The 20,864-nt window shown below is 40.5% G+C and overlaps 1 protein-coding gene across 26 annotated transcripts in view; it reads left to right on the forward strand.

The window, feature by feature from the left end:
* Nucleotides 1-20,864, forward strand: part of slc24a2a (solute carrier family 24 member 2a) — an 85,895-nt gene that overhangs the window by 53,612 nt on the left and 11,419 nt on the right. For 13 of the 26 annotated variants that reach the window (XR_015496570.1, XR_015496572.1, XR_015496573.1 and 10 more), the window contains 5 exons: nucleotides 709-759; nucleotides 6,228-6,308; nucleotides 9,603-9,685; nucleotides 20,541-20,675; nucleotides 20,760-20,849. Coding sequence is in view for 13 of the 26 variants with exons in the window: in XM_087262417.1 (XP_087118543.1) it covers nucleotides 709-759; nucleotides 6,228-6,308; nucleotides 9,603-9,685; nucleotides 20,541-20,675; nucleotides 20,760-20,849 (440 nt within the window). In the remaining 13 variants the exon portion in view is untranslated. The remainder of the gene's footprint in view (nucleotides 1-708; nucleotides 760-6,227; nucleotides 6,309-9,602; nucleotides 9,686-20,540; nucleotides 20,676-20,759; nucleotides 20,850-20,864) is intronic. The other 13 variants (XR_015496581.1, XR_015496578.1, XR_015496577.1 and 10 more) reach the window with 1 other exon arrangement.

Consider the following 20,864-nt stretch of genomic DNA (forward strand, 5'->3'; position numbering starts at 1 on the left):
GTGTGTGTGTGTGTGTGTGTGTGTGTGTGTGTGTATGTGAGAGAGAAAGTATTTATGAATATGTGTTGTGTATGTGTATTTATTTATGAATGTGTATGTGTGTATTTGTGTGTGTGTGCGTATTTTTGTATTTGTGTGTGTTTATTTATGAATGCGTTTGTGTATTTGTGTGTACGTATGTGTGTGTATGTGTATTTGTTTTGTTTATGTATGTATGTGTGTATTTGTATGTGTGTGTATTTACTTATGAATGTGTCTGTTCATGTGTGTGTATTTGCGTGTACATTTGTGTGTGTGTGTGTGTATCTGTTTTGTTTATGTATGTATGTGTGTATTTGTATGTGTGTGTATTATGAATGTGTCTGTTCATGTGTGTGTATTTGTTATTTGTTTATGTGTGTATGTGTTTGTATTTTACACATATAGTGTGCATGTGAATATGTGCATATGTGTGTGTGTGTGTATTTGTTTATGAATGTGTGTGTGAGAGCAAGTGTGTGTGTGTGTGTTTGTGTATTAATGTGTATTTGTGTATGTATAGAGTATGCGTGTATAATTGTATATGTTTGTGTGTATGTTTGTGTGCATTTGTGTGTGTATTTGTGTGTGTGTGTGTGTGTGTGTGTGTGTGTGTGTGTGTGTGTGTGTGTGTGTGTGTGTGTGTGTGTGTGTGTCTCCTTACCCTTGTCTCTGTGTGTGATATTGTAGAGCTCGGGACGTACGGAAAGCTAAAATATTATCAGTCCATGACGGAGGAAGGTAAGACTCTTTCTGTCAAGCTCATTTCCCCTCTCTCTGCTGCATCTTTTCTCTGTGTGTGTGTGTGTGTGTGTGTGTGTGTGTGTGTGTGTGTGTGTGTGTGAGAGAGAGAGAGAGAGAGAGATTTTCTTTATCTGTTTATTGTCACGACCCTCTTGCCGAGATTTCACTCACATAAGTGCAAATCGGTTCGTCCGTCCTTCATGTAGTGGCGTTGATTATTTTTATAGTTATTTTTATTTCACATTCTGTTGTTTTTAAAAAAATCTCTTTATTTTCTGTCTGTGATATGAGTGCATGACGGAGGTGCAATGCCGAATTTATTTTCTAGAGTCATGTATGAAGCCTGCACAGTTTCATATGTGAAATAATAGACTAAATCTGAAAGTGTGCATGTGTGTGTCGTATGTGATGCTTAAGGATTTTGTGATTCACAGGTTATAATACACTGCAAACAAATGCTTTTCTTACCTATTTTTGTCTTGTTTCTAGTCCGAATATCTAAAAATTCTTAAATAAAGAAGCATTTTCTAGACATGTAAAAAATACTGTGTTGTTTTCAGTAATCATGACTCAAAATTGAGTGAGATTTTCCTAAAATCAAGCTAAAAAATGTACTGTCCCTTTTGAAATAAAAGATTATTTTGCTTCCCCCATTGGCAGATTATTTTGCTTGTTATAATGAAAAACTATAGGAAGGAATTGGGAAGGACACTTAAGGTTTACCACTGTGAAGCTGAAACGAAAGTAACTGAAACTGCAATTCATCAACCGGCCACTGGGGGCTGGCTCCAACTCAGAGGAAATTTCCATTGACTCCCATGTTAAAATGCTCAACTTTACTGCAGACGAAATGTGTTTATAGCCTGGTACAAAACGTGTTTCGCTAATATTACCCTTCATGTAAACCTTGAGGCATGAATTGTGAATTTTGAGGATTGACATTAAATATATCTGCTTTATTTTAGAGGTTTAGTGAAGGCGGCTCATTTTTGACCAAACAATCAAACGGTGTATACAGAATTATAGACAGCAGGAGGGTTAAGGGCTGTTGGAAGGAATTGAGAAAAGACTTTAAGTGGCACCCAAACATCAACCTCCTGCTCTACATTGTAAAGCTGAAAAGAACTGAAACTGCAATTCATCAAGTGCCCACTAGGGGCTGGCTCCAACACAAGCAAATTTCCATAGACTCCCATGTTAAAATGCACGACTTTACTGCAGAAAACAAATGTTATTTATAGTCTGGTACAAAAATGGTTTTAGTCTATATAGTTAATATTACCCATCATGACAGCTGTGAGGACATGATTTATACATTTTGAGGATTGAAATTAAATGTATGTGCATTATTTTCGAGGTTTATTGTGTAGTCCTATATTGTGCGTGTATCAGGAAGCCGATGACATTATGCAAGATTATGAAAACGATTTGAATGCATGTTCGGGGTGTGGGTCTCGTCTTCCTTCTCTTGCCCGCGGCCAATCACATGCCTGATTATTGACAACAGGAGGGATGAGGGCTATTGGACGGAATTGGGAAAGACATTTAAGATTCACCAATGTAAAGTGAAAGCACCTGAAACTGCAATTCATCGACTGGCCACTGGGGGGCTGACTCCAAAACAGAGCAACTTTCCATTGACTCCCATGTTAAAATGCCTAACTTTACTGCATAAATAATGTTGTTTATAGCCGAAAACAAAAATAGTTTTGGTGAATTAAGGTTATTTTACCCTTGATGACTACTATCAAGGGGGTGAATTTTTTAATTAATTTTGAGGATTGAAATTAAATCTGCTTTATTTGAGAGTTTTAGTAAAGACGGCTCTTTTTTTGACCCAGACATTGAGCTGAGTAAACAGAATTCTAGACAACAGGAGGGTTAAGCTAAAGTATCACCAAATAAGAATGATAAAAAAAGTCCTCTCGAGTAAATATTTTCATATATATTTTGAGTTTTTGTGAACTGCCCCTTTAAAAGCTTCCAGCACGCCTAATTAACACAGTAATGCTGCTTTATAATGTCCTCTATAAATGGTGTGTTATTTACGGCGGCTGGCTGACTGTACACTAATGCTTTCGGCTGATAAATCTGCATCACTGTCCTCCACTGAGAGTCAGAACACACACACACACAGAGAAATAGATGGAAAAGCGCGTCACAACGAGCATCAGTGACTCATGCTATAACTGTGGTTATATAATAGCAGCAGCGCAGGGGAAACACAATAATAACAGCCTCACACACACACACACACTAATGCAATAATGGAGGATCTGAGACTGCTGACGTCTCTTTGAGGATATACAACAGCTATAATTGTGTGTGTGTGTGTGTGTGTGTGTGTGTGTGTGTGTGTGTGTGTGTGTGTGTGTGTGTGTGTGTGGTGCATATATGTCTATGTATGTATATATGTATGATTATGTGTGTGTGTGTGTGTGTGTGTGTGTGTGTGTGTGTGGTGCATCTATATACATTTGTATGTGTGTGTGTGTTTATGTGTGTGTGGATATATAATTGAGTGTGTGTGTGTTTATGAGAGAGAGTGTGTGTGCGTGTGTATGGTTTGGTGTTTATGTGTGTGTGAGGGGGGGGGGGGGCTAAATGTGTGTATATGTGTGTGTATCTGTGTGTGTATGCATGTGTGCATTGTGTGGTGTGTGTGTGTGCATGTATGTATTTATGCATGTTTGGTGTTTCTGTGTGCATGGGGCACATATGTGTGTGTGTCTGTATGTTTGTATATATGTGTGCGTGTGTGTGTGTAAATGTGTATGTGTGTTTGGGGGGCTATTTGTGTGTATATGTGTGTGGATCTGTGTATGTATGTATGCATATGTGCAATGTGTGGGGTGTGTGTGTATGCATGTATGTATGTTTGGTGTTTGTGTGTATATGTGTGTTTGTGTGTGTGTCTGTGTATGTTTGCATATATGTATGTATGTATGTATGTATGTATGTATGTATGTATGTATGTATGTATGTATGTATGTATGTATGTATGTATGTATGTATGTATGTGTGTTTGCAATGTGTGGTTTGAGTGTATGTGCATGTATATGTCTGTGTGCGCATGTGTGTATGCGTGTTTGTATGTGTATATATGTTTTAATGTGTGTGTATGTGTGGGCATGTGAATATTTGTGTGTCTGCCAATGTCTCTGTGTGTGTGTGTGTCTGCCAGTGTGTGTGTGTGTGTGTGTGTATGTATGTATGTGTGTTTATGTGAATGTTTGTGTGTGTCTGCCTATGTGTGTGTGTGTGTGTGTTGGTGTGTATAAGTCTGCGTACGTCTTTGTGTGCGTGTGTGTGTGTTTCTAATTTTAGTCCTCCTCTGTACTAGTCAGACTGCAGTGCTGTAATATTCAGCATGTGAAGCTGCAGCAGTAAATATTTCATCTTAAAGGGCCAGTTCACCCAAAAATCAACCCACACTCCCTCTTAGAATCGGCTCCAAACCTTCACGAGTGTCTTCTGTTGAACACAAAACAAGATATTCAGATTAATGAAGAATATTTCCATCTTGTTTGTGTTCAGCCGAAGACACAAGCTCTAATGGGTTTAGAGTGAGTGATGAGGGTGTGTTCATTTTTGGGTGTACTGTCCCTTTAAATGAGCACTTGCACTTTAAGAACTGTACAATTCATTCATTCATTTTCTTTTCAGCTTAGTGCTTTTTTTAATCAGGGTTTGCCACAGTGGAATGAATCGCCAACTTATCCAGCATATGTTCTATGCAGTGGATGCCCTTCCAGCTGCAACCCAGTACTGGGAAACACCCATACACTCTCATTTAAACACACACACACACACTACGGCCAGTTTAGTTCATCAATTCCCTTTAGCGCATGTGTTTGTACTGTGGGAGAAACCGGAGCACCCAGAGGAAACCCATGCCAACACGGGGAGAGCATGCAAACTCCACACAGAAACATCAACTGATCCAGCCGGGACTCGAACCAGCGACTTTCTTACTGAGAGGCCATGCACACTATCCTAAACTTTAAAATTGACCTTATATTCTCACATTAGTCCACTGTTAATCAAATATAGGTCACATTACAGATATGTGTGTGCGTATGTGTGTGTTGTTCAGGGTCACAGCACCGATCGATCCAGACGACACAGTCTGTCTATCAGCCAATCAGAGGCAGCGATTCCTCAGAGACTTTTACTGATCATTATTAAGGGAAAACAACACAAACACACTATATTCAGCGTGTGTGTGTGTGTGTGTGTTTGTTTTTAGCTGATTCAGAGACAGAAACACACACACATACACACACACACACATGTCTGAGCTTCTGCTTCCGCACTGATGATCCTGAAAGGTTGTGCAGCTGTATTGATGAGAGTGATGCAGAAATATAGACTGTAATCTGCTGGACTGACGGCTCTGTTTAACACGCTGATCATCTGAAGGATTCATTAAAGGTCAAATGCTGCTTTGACTCCTTGTTTAAGAGATATGTTTGGACGGTGCAAAATGAAATCAACTAAATATACTAAATCAATTGTGTTGGGGCGGCACGGTGGCTCAGTGGTTAGCACTGTTGTCTCACAGCTAGTAGGTCGCTGGTTTGAGTCTCGGCTGGATCCGTTGGCGTTTCTGTGTGGAGTTTGCATGTTGTCCCTCTGTTGGCATGGGTTTCCTCCGGGTGCTCTATAGGGGAATTGATGACCTAAATTGGCCGTAGTGTATGAGTGTGCGTGAGAATGATTGTGTATGAGTGTTTCCCAGTAGTAGGCTGCTGCTGGAAGGGCATCAGGAATAGTTGGCGTTTTTTTTCCGCTCTGATGACCCCTGATGAATAACGGACTAAACCGAAGGAAAATGAATGAATAAATAAATGAATTGTGTTTTGAGTGAGGGCAAGTTATAAAAAATAAATACATTACTAAAACTAATGAATTCATGATAACAATTTATAAAATAAAGTAAATAGTTGACCAAATGTCAACTCAAACTCAAATATTTGGGGAAAGAAATATATATAAATTATTTAATTAATTAATTAATTAATTACATTAATAAATAGATTAATACAATTAATAAAATAAAATATAAAACTGAATAGACCCAATGAGGTAACACAGATATTTAAAAATCTAACTATTATACACATTAATAAAATGTAGAAAATGCTAAATTTAATGCTCAATGAGGTAACTGAAATATTAGACTTGTTTGTCCATTAATTAATTAATACATTTATCAAATAGAAAGCATCAGTGATAAAGTGATTTCCTGGGAATATTTGTAAAATACTTCACATGATCATTGGTTTATGTGGTGTTATTTTCCGTAATGTGATGTGATTTTGTACTTTTTAAATGATCATTATCTTAGATATTTATTATATTATTTATTTATATTTTAGTTGAAAAGACTCATAATGAATAAAATGAAGCATACACACTCAGTTGGTGATAATCCTCTGCTGTTCTTCTGCACTCTTTTTCAGGAAAGTTCCGTGAGAAAGCGTCCATCCTTCACAAAATTGCCAAAAAGAAATGCCAGGTCGAGGACTCAAATGGAGTCGCTGGTGAGTGGTGGAGGATTCCATTGTATTAAAATAATATAATTATTATAATTATTAAAATGAATAAATTATTATAATTATAAGTGTTTTTAAAATCGATGCATATTAATATGCATTAATAGATTTAATAAATAAATAAATATATATATATATATATATATATATATATATATATATATATATATATATATATATATATATATATATATATATATATATATATATTATGGTCAAGTCATAAATATTACATTTACCATCATAGGCTATATTCAAAATACTATAGTAATTTATAGTGAATACTGTAGTGTTTTTGAACCATAGTAAAACACTAAAATTAATCTGTTGTGGTGATTCTACAGTAGCCATGGTAACACAACTATAGCAGTTAATTTGTTGTGATTCTACAGTTTCTATGGTAACAACAACTAAAGTAAATAATCTGTTGCGATTCTATGGTTGCTGTGGTAACACAAGAGCTACATTAATTAATCTGTTGTGGCAAATCTATAGTTGCTATGGTAACATGACAACTATAGTAACTGATATGTTGCAGTGATTCTACAGTTGCTATGGTAACATAAGAAGAACTACAGTAATCTGTCATGGTGATTTTACGGTTGCTATGGTAACACAACAACTACAGTAATTAATATGCCCTGGTGATTTTACGGTTGCTATGGTAACACAACAACTACAGTAATTAATATGATGTTGTGATTCTACAGTTGCTATGGTAACACAACAACTACAGTAATTAGTCTGCTGTGGAGATTCTCGAGTTGCTATGGTAACACAACAATTACTGTAATTAATTTGATGTGATTCTACAGTCGCTATGGTAACAACAACTAAAGTAAATAATCTATTGCAATTCTACAGTTGCTGTGGTAACACAACCGCTACAGTAATTAATCTGTTGTGGTGATTCTACAGTCGCTATGGTAACACAACCGCTACAGTAATTAATCTGTTGTGGTGATTCTACAGTTGCTATGGTAACACAAAAGCTACAGTAATTAATCTGTTGTGGTGATTCTACAGTTGCTATGGTAACACAAGAAGAACTACAGTAATGAATCTATTGTGGTGATTCCAAAGTTGCTATGGTAACAAGAACTCCAGTAATATAAACCACTGTAGTTTTCTACAATTATACAGTATATTATACTACAATACACCACAGTTTACTGCAGGAAATACTATACAACAGTATTTATTATAGTATGTAAGTTTACTATAGTTAATACTGCTTGAGCATTCATTAACACAGAGTAGTAAATAATCAAATATACACAGTGTAATACACTTTACTAAAACAAGTATTTACCTAGAAATACTAGTGATTCTGCACTTTACAGAAATGAAAGGAATATTATGAACTCATTTAGTCTAATAATGTCATCTGTGTGCTGAAGACACGCGCGGACTTTCATTTCAAGTGGCAAATTATGCTAACAGTTTCACATTAGCATATTAGCATCAAAAGCAGGTTTGCTGAGAGCAGCGTCTTTGATGAGGATTCAGCACATCTGTAACCCTTTCACATGCGTCACAGCGGTTCATTTACCTTCAGAATCGAAGAACACACTGACTGCAGCAGCATTATGGGATGTTCAGAGGATTTGCACTCGCATGCACAGCCATAATAGAGATACTCAGCAAACAGCAGCATGGATAGGGTATATGCCGAGCTAGTGTTGTTCTCATGCTGATACACTTCCGGTGAGCTGTTATTGTGAGCTTTTTTCCATCTTATACGGTTCCTTTCACAGCATGGATGTTGTAATGTCATTAAAACACATTCAGTTAAACAGACTTTGGCATTCATTTAGTTGCCCTACTGAAAAAACAGCTTAAACCAGCCTAGGATGGTTGGCTGGTTTTAGCTGGTCGACCAAGTTGGTTTTAGTTGGGTTTTGGCCATTTCCAGCCTGGTCTTAGCTGGTCAGGCTGGGAGATGAGCAGCTAAAACCAGCTTGACCAGCCTAGCCATGTCCATCTTAAACCAGGCTGGTCAAGCTGGTTTTAGCTGGATTTTCTGGTCATTTTCCAGCCTGACCATCCAAGACCAGGCTGGAAATGGCTAAAACCCCTCTAAAACCAGCCTGGTCGACCAGCTAAAACCAGCCAACCAGCCTAGGCTGGTTTAAGCTGGATTTTTCAGCAGGGTGCACAAGCATAAAACAAGACAAAAAGCTGTTTACTCGCACGCACCCATCAGAATCGGCAGGTTAGCGCAGAAGCTCCATTGAATATACTGGGGTAAAGTAAATGCTCATATTATAAAGACATGGCGGGGGGAAATGTAATTTAGTGCAGTGCTTTTTGCACAATCTGAGACCCACTCTATATTGGATATCACTCAGCCAGTGGAGATCGCTGATTTTTAAAGAAAACTGACCTTAAACACGCCGATTTTGCATTGGCATACAGTTCACCGGAAGCGCTTAACCCAGGCTGCTGGCAAATTAAAAGTCCTATTAGCATACTTCGGCATATACCCTATTGCACAGTTAAAGGGGCAATTCACACCCCAAATGAAAATCTACTCGCTGTTTACGCTCACTCAAGTGGGTTCAAACCGCTATTCTGTTAAACACAAAAGAAGATACTTTGAAGAAAACCTGGAAACCACTGTTGAGTGAAGTTTATTCATAAACTAATTTGGAGAGGATCACGTGCTTATGATTTATTACGGCCGGTCTCGCATTTGCTAATCACTATCTTCCAATCATACAAGCCCTAAGCTACTATAAATAACCACAGTTTTCCGTTCACTTTATCTTCGTTTAAAAGAAACCTCCCTCCTTCCCGAATTCTGACCAATCAATAAGCAGTTTAGGAAATATGTTCAACAACATCTGGCCAATGAGAGATGTGGATTTTGTCACATGACTGCATTTTGGTTCGTTTCAACTGGTTCGGACCAAATCCAGCAGTGTGGTGTGAAAACCACCCAAAGACGGCAGAAAATGCAACAATGATCATTTATTACCCTTGATCCAGACCAAATGAAGCCGAAGACTACACATGTGAAAGCACACTTAATAACAAATATCGATCTTTACCCAGTGATTTTTTGCAACAATTATAAATGTGAGTTATTTGGTTATTTTGTCCATTTACCTAAGAAAAACACACATATTGTGTGTGTGTGTGTGTGTGTGTGTGTGTGTGTGTGTGTGTGTGTGTGTGTGTGTGTGTGTGTGTGTGTGTGTGTGTCTGTGTGTGTGTGTGTGTGTGTGTGTGTGTGTGTGTGTGTGTGTGTGTGTGTGTGTGTGTGTGTGTGTGTGACAGATAAAAATCTGCCGAACAGCTCTAATGTGGAGGTGGACATGACGCCGCCTATGAACGGCACTGCTGGACAAGACGGAGATGCGGTGAGTTATTCATGTTATATAATAAATGAACACACACACACACACACACACACACACACACACACACACACACACACACACACACACTTGGGTCGTCATAACCCAATGTTGGGTCAAATATACACAAACACAACATTCATTCATTTTCTTTTCAGCTTAGTCCCTTTATTAATCCAGGGTCGCCACAGCGGAATGAACCGCCAACTTATCCAGCATATGTTTTACGCAGCGGATGCCCTTCCAGCTGCAACCCATCACTGGAAAACATCCATACACACTCATTCACACTCAGACAGTTCACCTGTACCGCATGTGTTTGGACTGTGGGGGAAACCGGAGCACCCGGAGGAAACCCGGGGAGAACATGCAAACTCCACACAGAAACACCAGCCGAGGCTCGAACCAGTGACCTTCATGCTGTGAAGCAACAGCACTACCTACTGCACTACCTACAGCATAACATTGCTTTGATTTTTTTTTTCAATTAAATTTAAGTACAACTTTTTAACCCAATGTTTGCCATATTTTACCCAGCATTGAGTTACGACAACACAGCTTTCTTTTACAGGGTATTGCATGATTATTTGGAGCAATTAAAAATGTTTAAATTTGAAGTTAATATTAATCATAAATGTTTATTTTCTCAAAGATATGAATAAAATAGGTGATCAAAAGGTAAACAACTGTATGTGTCAAAAATGAGACTGTAATTATTATTATTTGGACTTAAGGACACATGTTACATAATTAATGCATTCATTTTCCTTCAGCTTAGTTTCAGTTATATTGCACTATTGCACACACACACACACACACACACACACACACACACACACACACACACACACACCCCACACGAGGAGATCTGAGTGCTGAAACAGGCCAGAGAGTGAAGCATGAGTCTGACTTTGGAAACAGACGTGAAGGCCGAAGACAGCAGGACTGAAGAAACTCGGCTTTATCATGAGTCAACGGAAAACACATTTGGCCACATTTCCCCCTCCTGCTGCTCACACACACACACACACACACACAAGCATGCATGCATGCACGCGTCTTCATGCCAGCTGAACAGACGGCGCAGCGGGCAGAGAGACCCTCAATGTCAGACAGACACTAAAGGCCATTACTCATAAACCACACACACACACACACACACACACACACACACACACACACACACACACACACACACACACACACACACACACACACACACACACACACACACACACACACACACACACAAATACACACAAACACACACACACCTTTTTTTAAAGTATATGCAATTTTGCAGTTCATCAGTTTTCACATTTTCTTGAAATTTCTTGATTTACAATTTTAAAATGTTGTTTTTAATGTAATATAGTTACTGATTTATAACTAATATAGTAATATAACAGCTAATATAGTTATAAATTATTTAACAGTAAAATAACCTAATAATCAAAGAACTTAGGGCGCTGGTTTGAGTCCTGGCTGGGTCAGTTGGTGTTTCTGTGTGGAGTTTGCATGTTCTCCTCGTGTTGGCGTGGGTTTCCTCTGGGTGATCCCCCACAGTCCAAACACATGCGCTATAGGGGAATTGACCAAGTAAATTGGCCATAGTGTGTGTGTGTGTGTGTATGTATGTGTGTAAATGAGTGTGTATGGGTGTTTCCCAGTACTGGGTTGCTGGAAGGGCATCCGTTGCACAAAACATATTCCGGAATAGTTGGCAGTTCATTCTGCTGTGGCGACCCCTAAATAATAAGAGACTAGGCTGAAGGAAAATTTAACATTTTTTTTTTTCTTAATGTCCAATACACTCACCGGCCACTTTATTAGGTACACCTTACTACAACCGGGTTGGACCCCCTTTTGCCTTCAGAACTGCTTTAATGTTGCATGGGTACAAGATACTGGAAATATTCCTCAGAGATTTTGCTCCATATTGACATGATAGCATCACACAGTTGCTGCAGATTTGTCGGCTGCACATCCATGATGCCAATCTCCCGTTCCACCACATCCCAAAGCTGCTCTATTGGATTGAGCTCTGGTGACTGTGGAGGCCATTTGAGTACAGTGAACTCATCGTCATGTTCAAGAAACCAGTCTGTGATGATTGAGCTTTATGACATGCTGCGTTATCCTGCTGGAAGTAGCCATCAGAAGATGGAGACACTGTGCTCATAAAGGGATGGACATGGTCAGCAGCAATACTCAGGTAGGCTGTGGCGTTGATGCTCAATTGGTACTAATGGACCCAAAGAAAATCTCCCCCACACCATTACACCACCACCACCAGCCTGAACCGCTGATACAAGGCAGGATGATCCATGCTTTCATGTTGTTGAGGGCAAATTGTGAGCCGAGCATCCGAATGTGTGAGCAGAAATGGAGACTCATCAGAGCAGCAACGTTTCTCCAATCTTCTATTGTCCAGTTTTGGTGAGTCTGTGTGAATTGTAGCCTCAGTTTCCTGTTCTTAGCTGACAGGAGCGGCACCCGGTGTGCTCTTCTGCTGCTGTAGCCTGGTGTGTGCAGTGTGTATGTGAGAGCCCTTTGCTTTAATCTTCTTTTTTTCTCCACTGAACTCCATATAAAAGCAAGAAACTCTTTGGCTCAGGTCTATCTAAAGGCTTAATGCTGCACACAGATGATCAGCAGTAAAAACGACACACTGTACCTGTTAATCCCAACGGGGAAAACCAGCAACAATCAGGAATGCAGGATCATATGCTGTCATGGCTGTGCAATCAATAAATGTGATTATAATGGAAGTCAATAGAGCAAAAACAGCCAACATAACCAAAGAAGACATGAACAGTACCCAAGGGTTAAATAACCTCAGATAAACTCCACCACAGGCGTGCTCTGGACGAAATTATACATGCATGTCATTATTTTTAGCACATTTCATCACTGTTTGCTCAGATATAAATGGAGTGCTTCTCTTCATCAATAATGAACTGCTCTCCTCTCAGCCGCTCCTCTCTTCTTTCCCTCCTTCTCTCTTCTTTGGTAACTTCCAGAAGAATTTGTCCAGAAATAAAGCAAAGCTAAAAGAAGGAATCGTGCCCTTTCATTAATAATGCAGTGTCTGAGTGGACAGCTGGAGGCTTGCCTCCTCCCTTTCCTTCCTCCTGTAAGAATTGGTTTTCACTACAGCGGTTCAAACTTCTGCCGATGACTAAAGAATTATCAGCATGATGCTAAAAAAACTACATTTCTAGTCGAAGCATTCTTCATGCGATCTTACACCAAAAACGGAAATAAGGGCAGTATTAATAGCTTAAATGTGTGAGAGCGTTGTGATATCATGTGACTATATTGTATTTTAATATGGAGGAATTAAGTGTTGATGTTAAATCTCCAGTACTTCACAAATACTTGAAAATAAAATGATTTAATGACAATCATTCTCTATGGTTACAACCGATTAAAGTACAAAAAACTGTCTAAAATGATCACATGAAAAGATAAAAACATGTATCCAGCTTGAAGAATGAAGTTAGCTATAAAAGAGAGAGACAGGGGGAGAGAGCATGCCGGCCTCAAAGAGGCAGAGAAGATTCACTGCAGAGGAGGAGAGGAGCAGAGCAGGAGCAGAGTTTACCACCTGTTGAGTCTCTTTCTTAATCATGTGACCAAAACCCAAATACTGAGACATTCTGACCAATCAACCTGTGACCACATCGTAAAACCCCCAACGTCCACACACAAGGCCCTGACAATCAGTCTCTGCCTTGGGAATTTGTGTGAGCCTTCTTTAATGGAAACGATGCATATGATCATTTTCATTCCCACACTGCCTTAAATATTGTTGTCTCTTTTAACTATTTTCTTTATCGGCTCATTATTTTCACACTTACAATTTTCTTCAGTTAATTGTGATTTCTTTTATATTTTATTTGTGGCCTCATGTGTTATTAAATCAGACTACTGTACGACAATATCTTTGCATTTACACTAGAATTAGAATTAAAGCAGGTTTATTTTTCATACTTTCACATACTGTCAACAGATTCACAGCTTGTTTGTGCTGTCTGATTAATGCAACTACAGTGGATAAAGGTATTAAAGGATTTTACACATCATGATTTTCTGTAAATTTGCCCTAAATGTGTTTTATCAAGCTACTCCCTGCTGAAAACTCCGGCTTAAACCAGCCTAGGCTGGTTGGCTGGTTTTAGCTGGTCAACCAAGCTGGTTTTAGAGGGGTTTTGGCCACTTCCAGGCTGGTTTCCAGCCATTTCCAGCCTGGTCTTAGCTGGTCAGGCTTGGAGATGACCAGTTAAAACCAGCTTGACCAGCCTACCCAAGCTGGGAGTCCAGCCAAAACCAGCTATATTCAGCTTAAACCAGGCTGGTCAAGCTGGTTTTAGCTGGATTTGGCTGGCCATTTTCCAGCCTGACCAGCTAAGACCAGGCTGGAAATGGCCAAAATCCCTCTAAAACCGGCCTAGGCTGGTTTAAGCTGGATTTTTCAGCAGGGTAAGTGTATTCTTGTGCTTTATTGGGGAAGAATCGGAGGCAGTGTATATTGATCAAATATAAAGTACTTGAAGATGCTTTACGCTTTTCATAGAAACAGAAAATGGAATTCAAACACTTATTACACGGTTAGCACAAATATCTAATGAACCAATCACATGGCAGCAGCTCAATGCATTTAGGCATGTAGACATGGTCAAGAGGATCTGCTGCAGTTCAAAGTGAGCATCAGAATGGGGAAGAAAGGGGATTTAAGAGACTTTGAATGTGGCATGGTTGTTGCTGCCAGACGGGCTGCTCTGAGTATTTCAGAAACTGGTGGTGTAATGGTGTGGGGGGTATTTTCTTGGCACACTTTAGGTCCATTAGTACCAATTGAGCATCAACGCCACAGCCTACCTGAGTATTGCTGCTGACCATGTCCATCCCTTTATGAGCACAGTGTGATATATTGATGTTTGCATTTTTGTATTTGAAACAATAGGGACTCCGTAGTACGGAAGTAGTTGATATAGTTCTGGCAGTTTCGGTTGAAAGCAGAAAGTAAAGCTGTTGCTTAATACGGACGCTCCGACTCAAGTGTATCTTTTACAGTCAGATATATCACAGTAAAAGTTGGCGACGAGGATAAACTAATGCTCGGATGATGGCACTCATTGGAAGTATAGGGGAATTTGCTCCGAAAGCAGAATCTTGGTCGGCCTACATTGAACGGCTGGAACAGTTCTTTGTGGCGAATGAGATAAGCCAGGAGAAGCAGGTTGCAACTCTCTTGAGCGTGATGGGGGCAACAACCTATGGTTTACTGAGGAACTTGGTACAACCAGAAAAGCCAAAGGATAAGTCGTACAAAGAAATTGTCGACACCTTAAAGAGTCATTTTGAACCAAAGCCGTTACTGATTGCCGAAAGATTTCGTTTTAATCATTGCAATCAAAGAGCCGATGAAACAGTTACGGAATATGCAGCGGAGCTGAAACAGTGTGCTGTGAGTTGTGAGTTCGGGGCAACGCTGGATGAAGCATTGCGTGATCGATTCGTGAGTGGAATCCGCAACGAAGCCTGCCAGCGACGGCTGTTGTCAGAATCTAATCTGACGTTTGCACGAGCGTTCGAAATCGCATTAAGCATGGAGACAGCTGAGAAAGACACGCAGCAGTTGCGAGGGCATGACTCGCACTCGAGTGTTGTACATAAGGTGGAAGTGCGACCTTTCAGTCAACGAGAGAAAAAGTGCTATAGATGTCATGGGAAAAATCATAGCGCTCAGGTATGTCATTTTAAGGATGCAAAGTGCCATAACTGCGGAAAAATTGGGCACATTAAGAGAGCATGCAGAGGAAAGATGGAAGTTGGAAAAAGGAAATTGTATGCAGAGAAGAATACTAAATATGTGGAGGCAGAGGAAGCTGAATTACCCATGTTTTCACTACGGGCTGAGGAAAATAGCAAAAAGTCATTCACAGAGACGTTTGATGTAAATGGCAAGGAAATTATGATGGAAATTGATACTGGCGCGGCCGTGAGTATCATATCTGAGAAAGAATTTAAGGCGGTATTCCCAACTGAGCCACTAGAGGTCGCCAGAGTCAAGCTAAAAACTTATACAGGTGAGCTTATGCCTGTATTAGGACAGTTTGAAGCAAAAGTGAGCTATGATGGGCAAACTGAAGTGCTAAGTTTGATTGTGGTGAAAGGAGAGGGGCCTTCGTTGTGTGGCAGGAATTGGCTGCAAAAACTCTCATTGAATTGGAGGAAAATTAAGCATGTCAGTCAAGTGCAACAAGTCACGTCTATTGAAGAGGTGCTGGAGTCATGCTCTGAGGTGTTTAAAGAGGAATTGGGCACACTCAGAGGGCTTAAGGCAAAAATACGAGTTAATCCTGAAATTTCTCCACGTTTTTGTAAAGCTCGTCCACTGCCTTTTTCAATGAAAGCTCAAGTTGATGCAGAATTAGACCGGTTAGAGAAGGCTGGCATAATCACGCCTGTTAAATACAGTGAATGGGCAGCACCCATTGTGCCAGTGGTAAAAAAAGACAAGACTCTAAGATTGTGTGGAGACTACAAATTAACTGTGAATCAAGCAGTCACTACAGAAATTTATCCACTACCGCGGATTGAGGAGTTGATGGCTACACTGAGTGGAGGTACCATATTTTCCAAGATTGACCTGGCTTCCGCGTATCAGCAGGTCCTTCTTGAAGATGAGTCCAAAGAGTTGCTAACCATCAACACGCACCGAGGATTATTTGTCTATAATAGACTTCCTTTCGGTGTCAGTTCAGCGCCCTCTATTTTTCAAAGAATTATGGAGAATCTCATGAGAGATCTTGATGTTATTGTTTACCTTGATGACCTATTGGTCACTGGAAAAACAGAGCAGGAACACCTGCAGAGACTACAGGCGGTACTGAAAAGACTCCAGGAGAACGGTTTGAGGGTAAAAAAATCTAAATGTGAATTTGGAAAAAGCCAAATTGAGTATTTAGGATTTGTGCTAAACAGCCAGGGCCTTCATCCATCCCCAGACAAAGTGGATGCAGTCAAGAATGCACCAGTACCTACCTGCGTGAAGGAGCTGAAAGCTTTTTTGGGGTTGGTCAATTACTATGGCCGTTTTTTGCCCAACCAGAGTACTATGGCTGCCCCGCTCTACAGACTGCTGAGAGATAACGTGCCATGGGAATGGAAACAGTCTGAGCAAGAAGCTTTTGAAAAATGTAAAGATTTGCTGACAAACGAAAAGGTTTTAATTCACTATGATCCTAGTCTACCACTTACCTTAGCTTGTGATTCTTCTGCCTATGGGATCGGCGCTGTGTTGCAACACACCATGCCCACCGGAGAAGAACGTCCCATTGCTTACGCCTCGCGGACACTGTCACCTGCTGAAAAAAAGTATTCGCAGATTGAAAAGGAGGGGTTGTCGCTGATCTTTGGAATAAAAAAATTTCACCAGTACCTTTGGGGAAGAAAGTTCAAGATGGTAACTGACCATAAACCTTTGTTGACTTTGTTTGGAGAGCACAAAAGTCTACCCACCATGGCAGCAGCCAGAATTCAAAGGTGGGCAATCATTCTGTCCGCTTACGATTACCACATTGAGTACTGTCCCTCAGAGAAAAACAGTAATGCAGATGGCCTTTCACGTGTTCCCTTACCGGAGATGACTGATGGGGGCACAGCTGCCCTATCAGAGCATATTCATGCACTAATAGCGGAGCACTTCGAACAAGCTCCTTTGAAGGCAGAACATGTGTCTCGTGTAACACGCAGAGACAAGGTGTTATCCAAGGTGCTTAAATATGTCATGGAAGGTTGGCCAATGAATGTGGATGAAAATCTAAAGGCCTATCACTTGCGGAGGTTAGAACTGTCGGCAGAGAGAGGATGTGTACTTTGGGGCACCAGAGTTATAATTCCTGAAAAACTGAGAAAAATTGTGCTGAAAGAGTTGCATGTCGGCCATCAAGGGATGGTAAAGATGAAGGCACTTGCCCGCAAGTATGTGTGGTGGCCTAAAATGGATGCAGAACTGGAACAGGTTTGTAGAACCTGTGAGCCATGTCAGATGGAACAAAAGGCACCCCGCCAGGTTCCTTTACACCCCTGGGAATTTCCTGGTCAGAGCTGGAAGAGATTACACATAGACTTTGCTGGTCCTTTCTTAGGACACACATTTATGATTATTGTGGATGCATATTCAAAGTGGCTGGAGGTATTTAGAATGCCTAACCTTACTTCACAATCCACCATTTCAAGGCTGAGAAGGCTGTTTGCAGCATACGGACTTCCGGAACACATAGTCACAGACAATGGAACACAATTCACTTCGGAAGAGTTTAAAAATTTTATGCAGCAAAATGGCATTCTTCATTCCACAAGTGCCCCAGGTCATCCCGCTACCAATGGCCTTGCAGAAAGGTATGTGCAGACATTTAAAGGGGGAATAAAGAAACTTGCACACGTGACAATGGACTTGGAGGATAAGATCTCACTGTTTTTAATGCAGTATCGCACTACTCCGAACTGCACTACAGGGCAATCACCAGCCGATCTTTTCCTTAACAGACATGTGCGCACTCGGCTGGACTTTGTTCACCCAGATGTCACTGTTGCTGTTCGCAGGAAACAGTACCTACAAAAGTTCCATCATGACAAAAGGTCTGTGGAGAGATCATTCTCTGAGAAGGATGCGGTTTACCTTCGTAATACCACAGGAAAAGGGAACAAATGGGTTCCTGGAGTGATAGTAAAGCAAACCGGTCCTGTGTCTTATAACGTTCAGGGACAAGACACAGATGGCACTTTCAGGAGACATTGTGATCAGTTAAGACCACGGGTTGTAGTGGATGATCCTGTTGAACAGATGGACTGCTCTGAGACTGGGACTGAAACTTCCGTTAGACCCTGTGCATCAGAAGAGGAGGAACCGGTCATTTCAGAGACTTCTGAAAAGGACAGTGTAGGAAATACAAGCATGGCACAGGGTCTACGTCGCTCATCTAGAATTAGAAAGACACCAAAACGCTATGACCCATAATGCTTAGGAATTACAACTGTGCAAATGCAACCAAGTTTAAAATTTGCAATGGTCTCGTAATATACTAGGTTTAGTATTTTTTTTTTTTTTTTCTCTCTGCTGTTGTGTTAATGCAAGAAGAATTTAACAGCTACTGTTAGTTTTGATAGTAATGTTGTTGCATGTGCAGTTTTTTTTTTATGTGAAGGTAACAGTAAATGTACTGTGTTTAAAAAGGGGGGTAATGTGATATATTGATGTTTGCATTTTTGTATTTGAAACAATAGGGACTCCGTAGTACGGAAGTAGTTGATATAGTTCTGGCAGTTTCGGTTGAAAGCAGAAAGTAAAGCTGTTGCTTAATACGGACGCTCCGACTCAAGTGTATCTTTTACAGTCAGATATATCACAACAGTGTCTCCATCTTCTGATGGCAGCAGGATAACGCAGCATGTCATAAAGCTCAATCATCTCAGACTGCTGAACATGACGATGAGTTCACTGTACTCAAATGGCCTCCACAGTCACCAGAGCTCAATCCAATAGAGCAGCTTTGGGATGTGGTGGAACGGGAGATTGGCATCATGGATGTGCAGCCGACAAATCTGCAGCAACTGTGTGATGCTATCATGTCAATATGGAGCAAAATCTCTGAGGAATATTTCCAGTAGCTTGTTGAATCTCTGTCATGAAGGATTAAGGCAGTTCTGAAGGCAAAAGAGGGTCCAACCCGGTATTAGTAAGGTGTACCTAATAAAGTGGCCGGCGAGTGTATGTGTCAAGATTTGTCAGCAAATCAGCAAAAGTACTTGATTTCTTATATGCTATTAAGCGTTTTACACAAGGAATGAAGCACTTTTGCCATATTGAACCTTTTGGTTAGGGTTTCTGTATTGTAGGTAAAACCAAGTGTTTCCTTCATCTGTGCTTCATGTTATTCTTCATCTAAGTGGTGCTCGTGATCTCCTCCGGTTTTTCCTCGTTGTCCTGTTGAAACTATTTCTTGAGTGTTTGGTTTTCTGTCTGTCAGGATTTCTTCACACCTGCTGGAGTTTCACCAGAACCAGACACATAATTATTCTGTGCCTGCAGGATGCCGTCCCACGACACACACACACACACACGCACACATGCACACACACACACACACACACAGGAATGATCAATCACACACACACACACACACACACATGCTCTGGCTGAAGGTGACATTACAAATCTCAAAATACTCTCAACAAGCTGCTATTTTTACCTGAGGGAAGGTCACAGTCGTGTTGTAAGGAAGTGGAATATTCCATTTTTATTCATCAACACGTCACGTTCACTAGAAAACTTGTGTATTGTTATTTAGGGAACTCTTCACTTTAATCTGACTTCAAATACCTAACTAAGTTTGTCAATGCCATTATAACGACACAGATCACTCCTATTCATGCCAGAGTCTCGAGAGTCCCGCAGAAAAAGTGATTAACAGGTTGTCATCATGATTTGGTGCGGGTCAGGTAGTTGAAACGGTAGGCTATGAATGAATTAATTATTCATAAATAATTAATTCACCGCCGCCTACGACGACAATGCCTTCGTCCATCGCGATGCTTCACAGTAGACATCGTACAATGCCAAATTGGTCAGCATCGCCCAACACTAGTAAAGATCCTATCTTAATGTCGAGAAATTAAAAAAAAGAGACTTCAGTGTTTATATCAGTCCAGTATGACTGTGGACACACACTTCTGTCCAAACAGCTTCCTAAAGTAGATTTTGCTTCATAGGTGCCCTTTAATTGGAGAAACAGAAACCCGGTGCATTGCGTCTGCTGGAGATAACTGAATAATATTCTCATTTCAGGCTGAGGAGGATGAAGAAGACGATCAGCCGCTCAGCTTGTCCTGGCCCGAGAGCTGCCAAAAGCGTTTCACCTATCTCTTCATCCTTCCCATCGTCTTCCCTCTGTGGATCACACTGCCGGACGTCCGGAAGCCCGTGAGTGCCCTTTTATTTTAACTAGGGATTATATATATTCTATTATAACCAGATGTAACCCTCGTCGACTTTTTCTCCCTTTAGACGTCTAAGAAGTTTTTTCCCGTCACGTTCCTGGGAGCGATTTGCTGGATCGCAGGATTCTCCTACTTGATGGTGTGGTGGGCTCATCAGGTAAAACATCTGCTG

Source organism: Danio rerio, chromosome 7 (genome assembly GCF_052040795.2).
Source record: "Danio rerio strain M-AB ecotype USA chromosome 7, GRCz13ab, whole genome shotgun sequence".
Taxonomy (NCBI): Eukaryota; Metazoa; Chordata; class Actinopteri; order Cypriniformes; family Danionidae; genus Danio; species Danio rerio.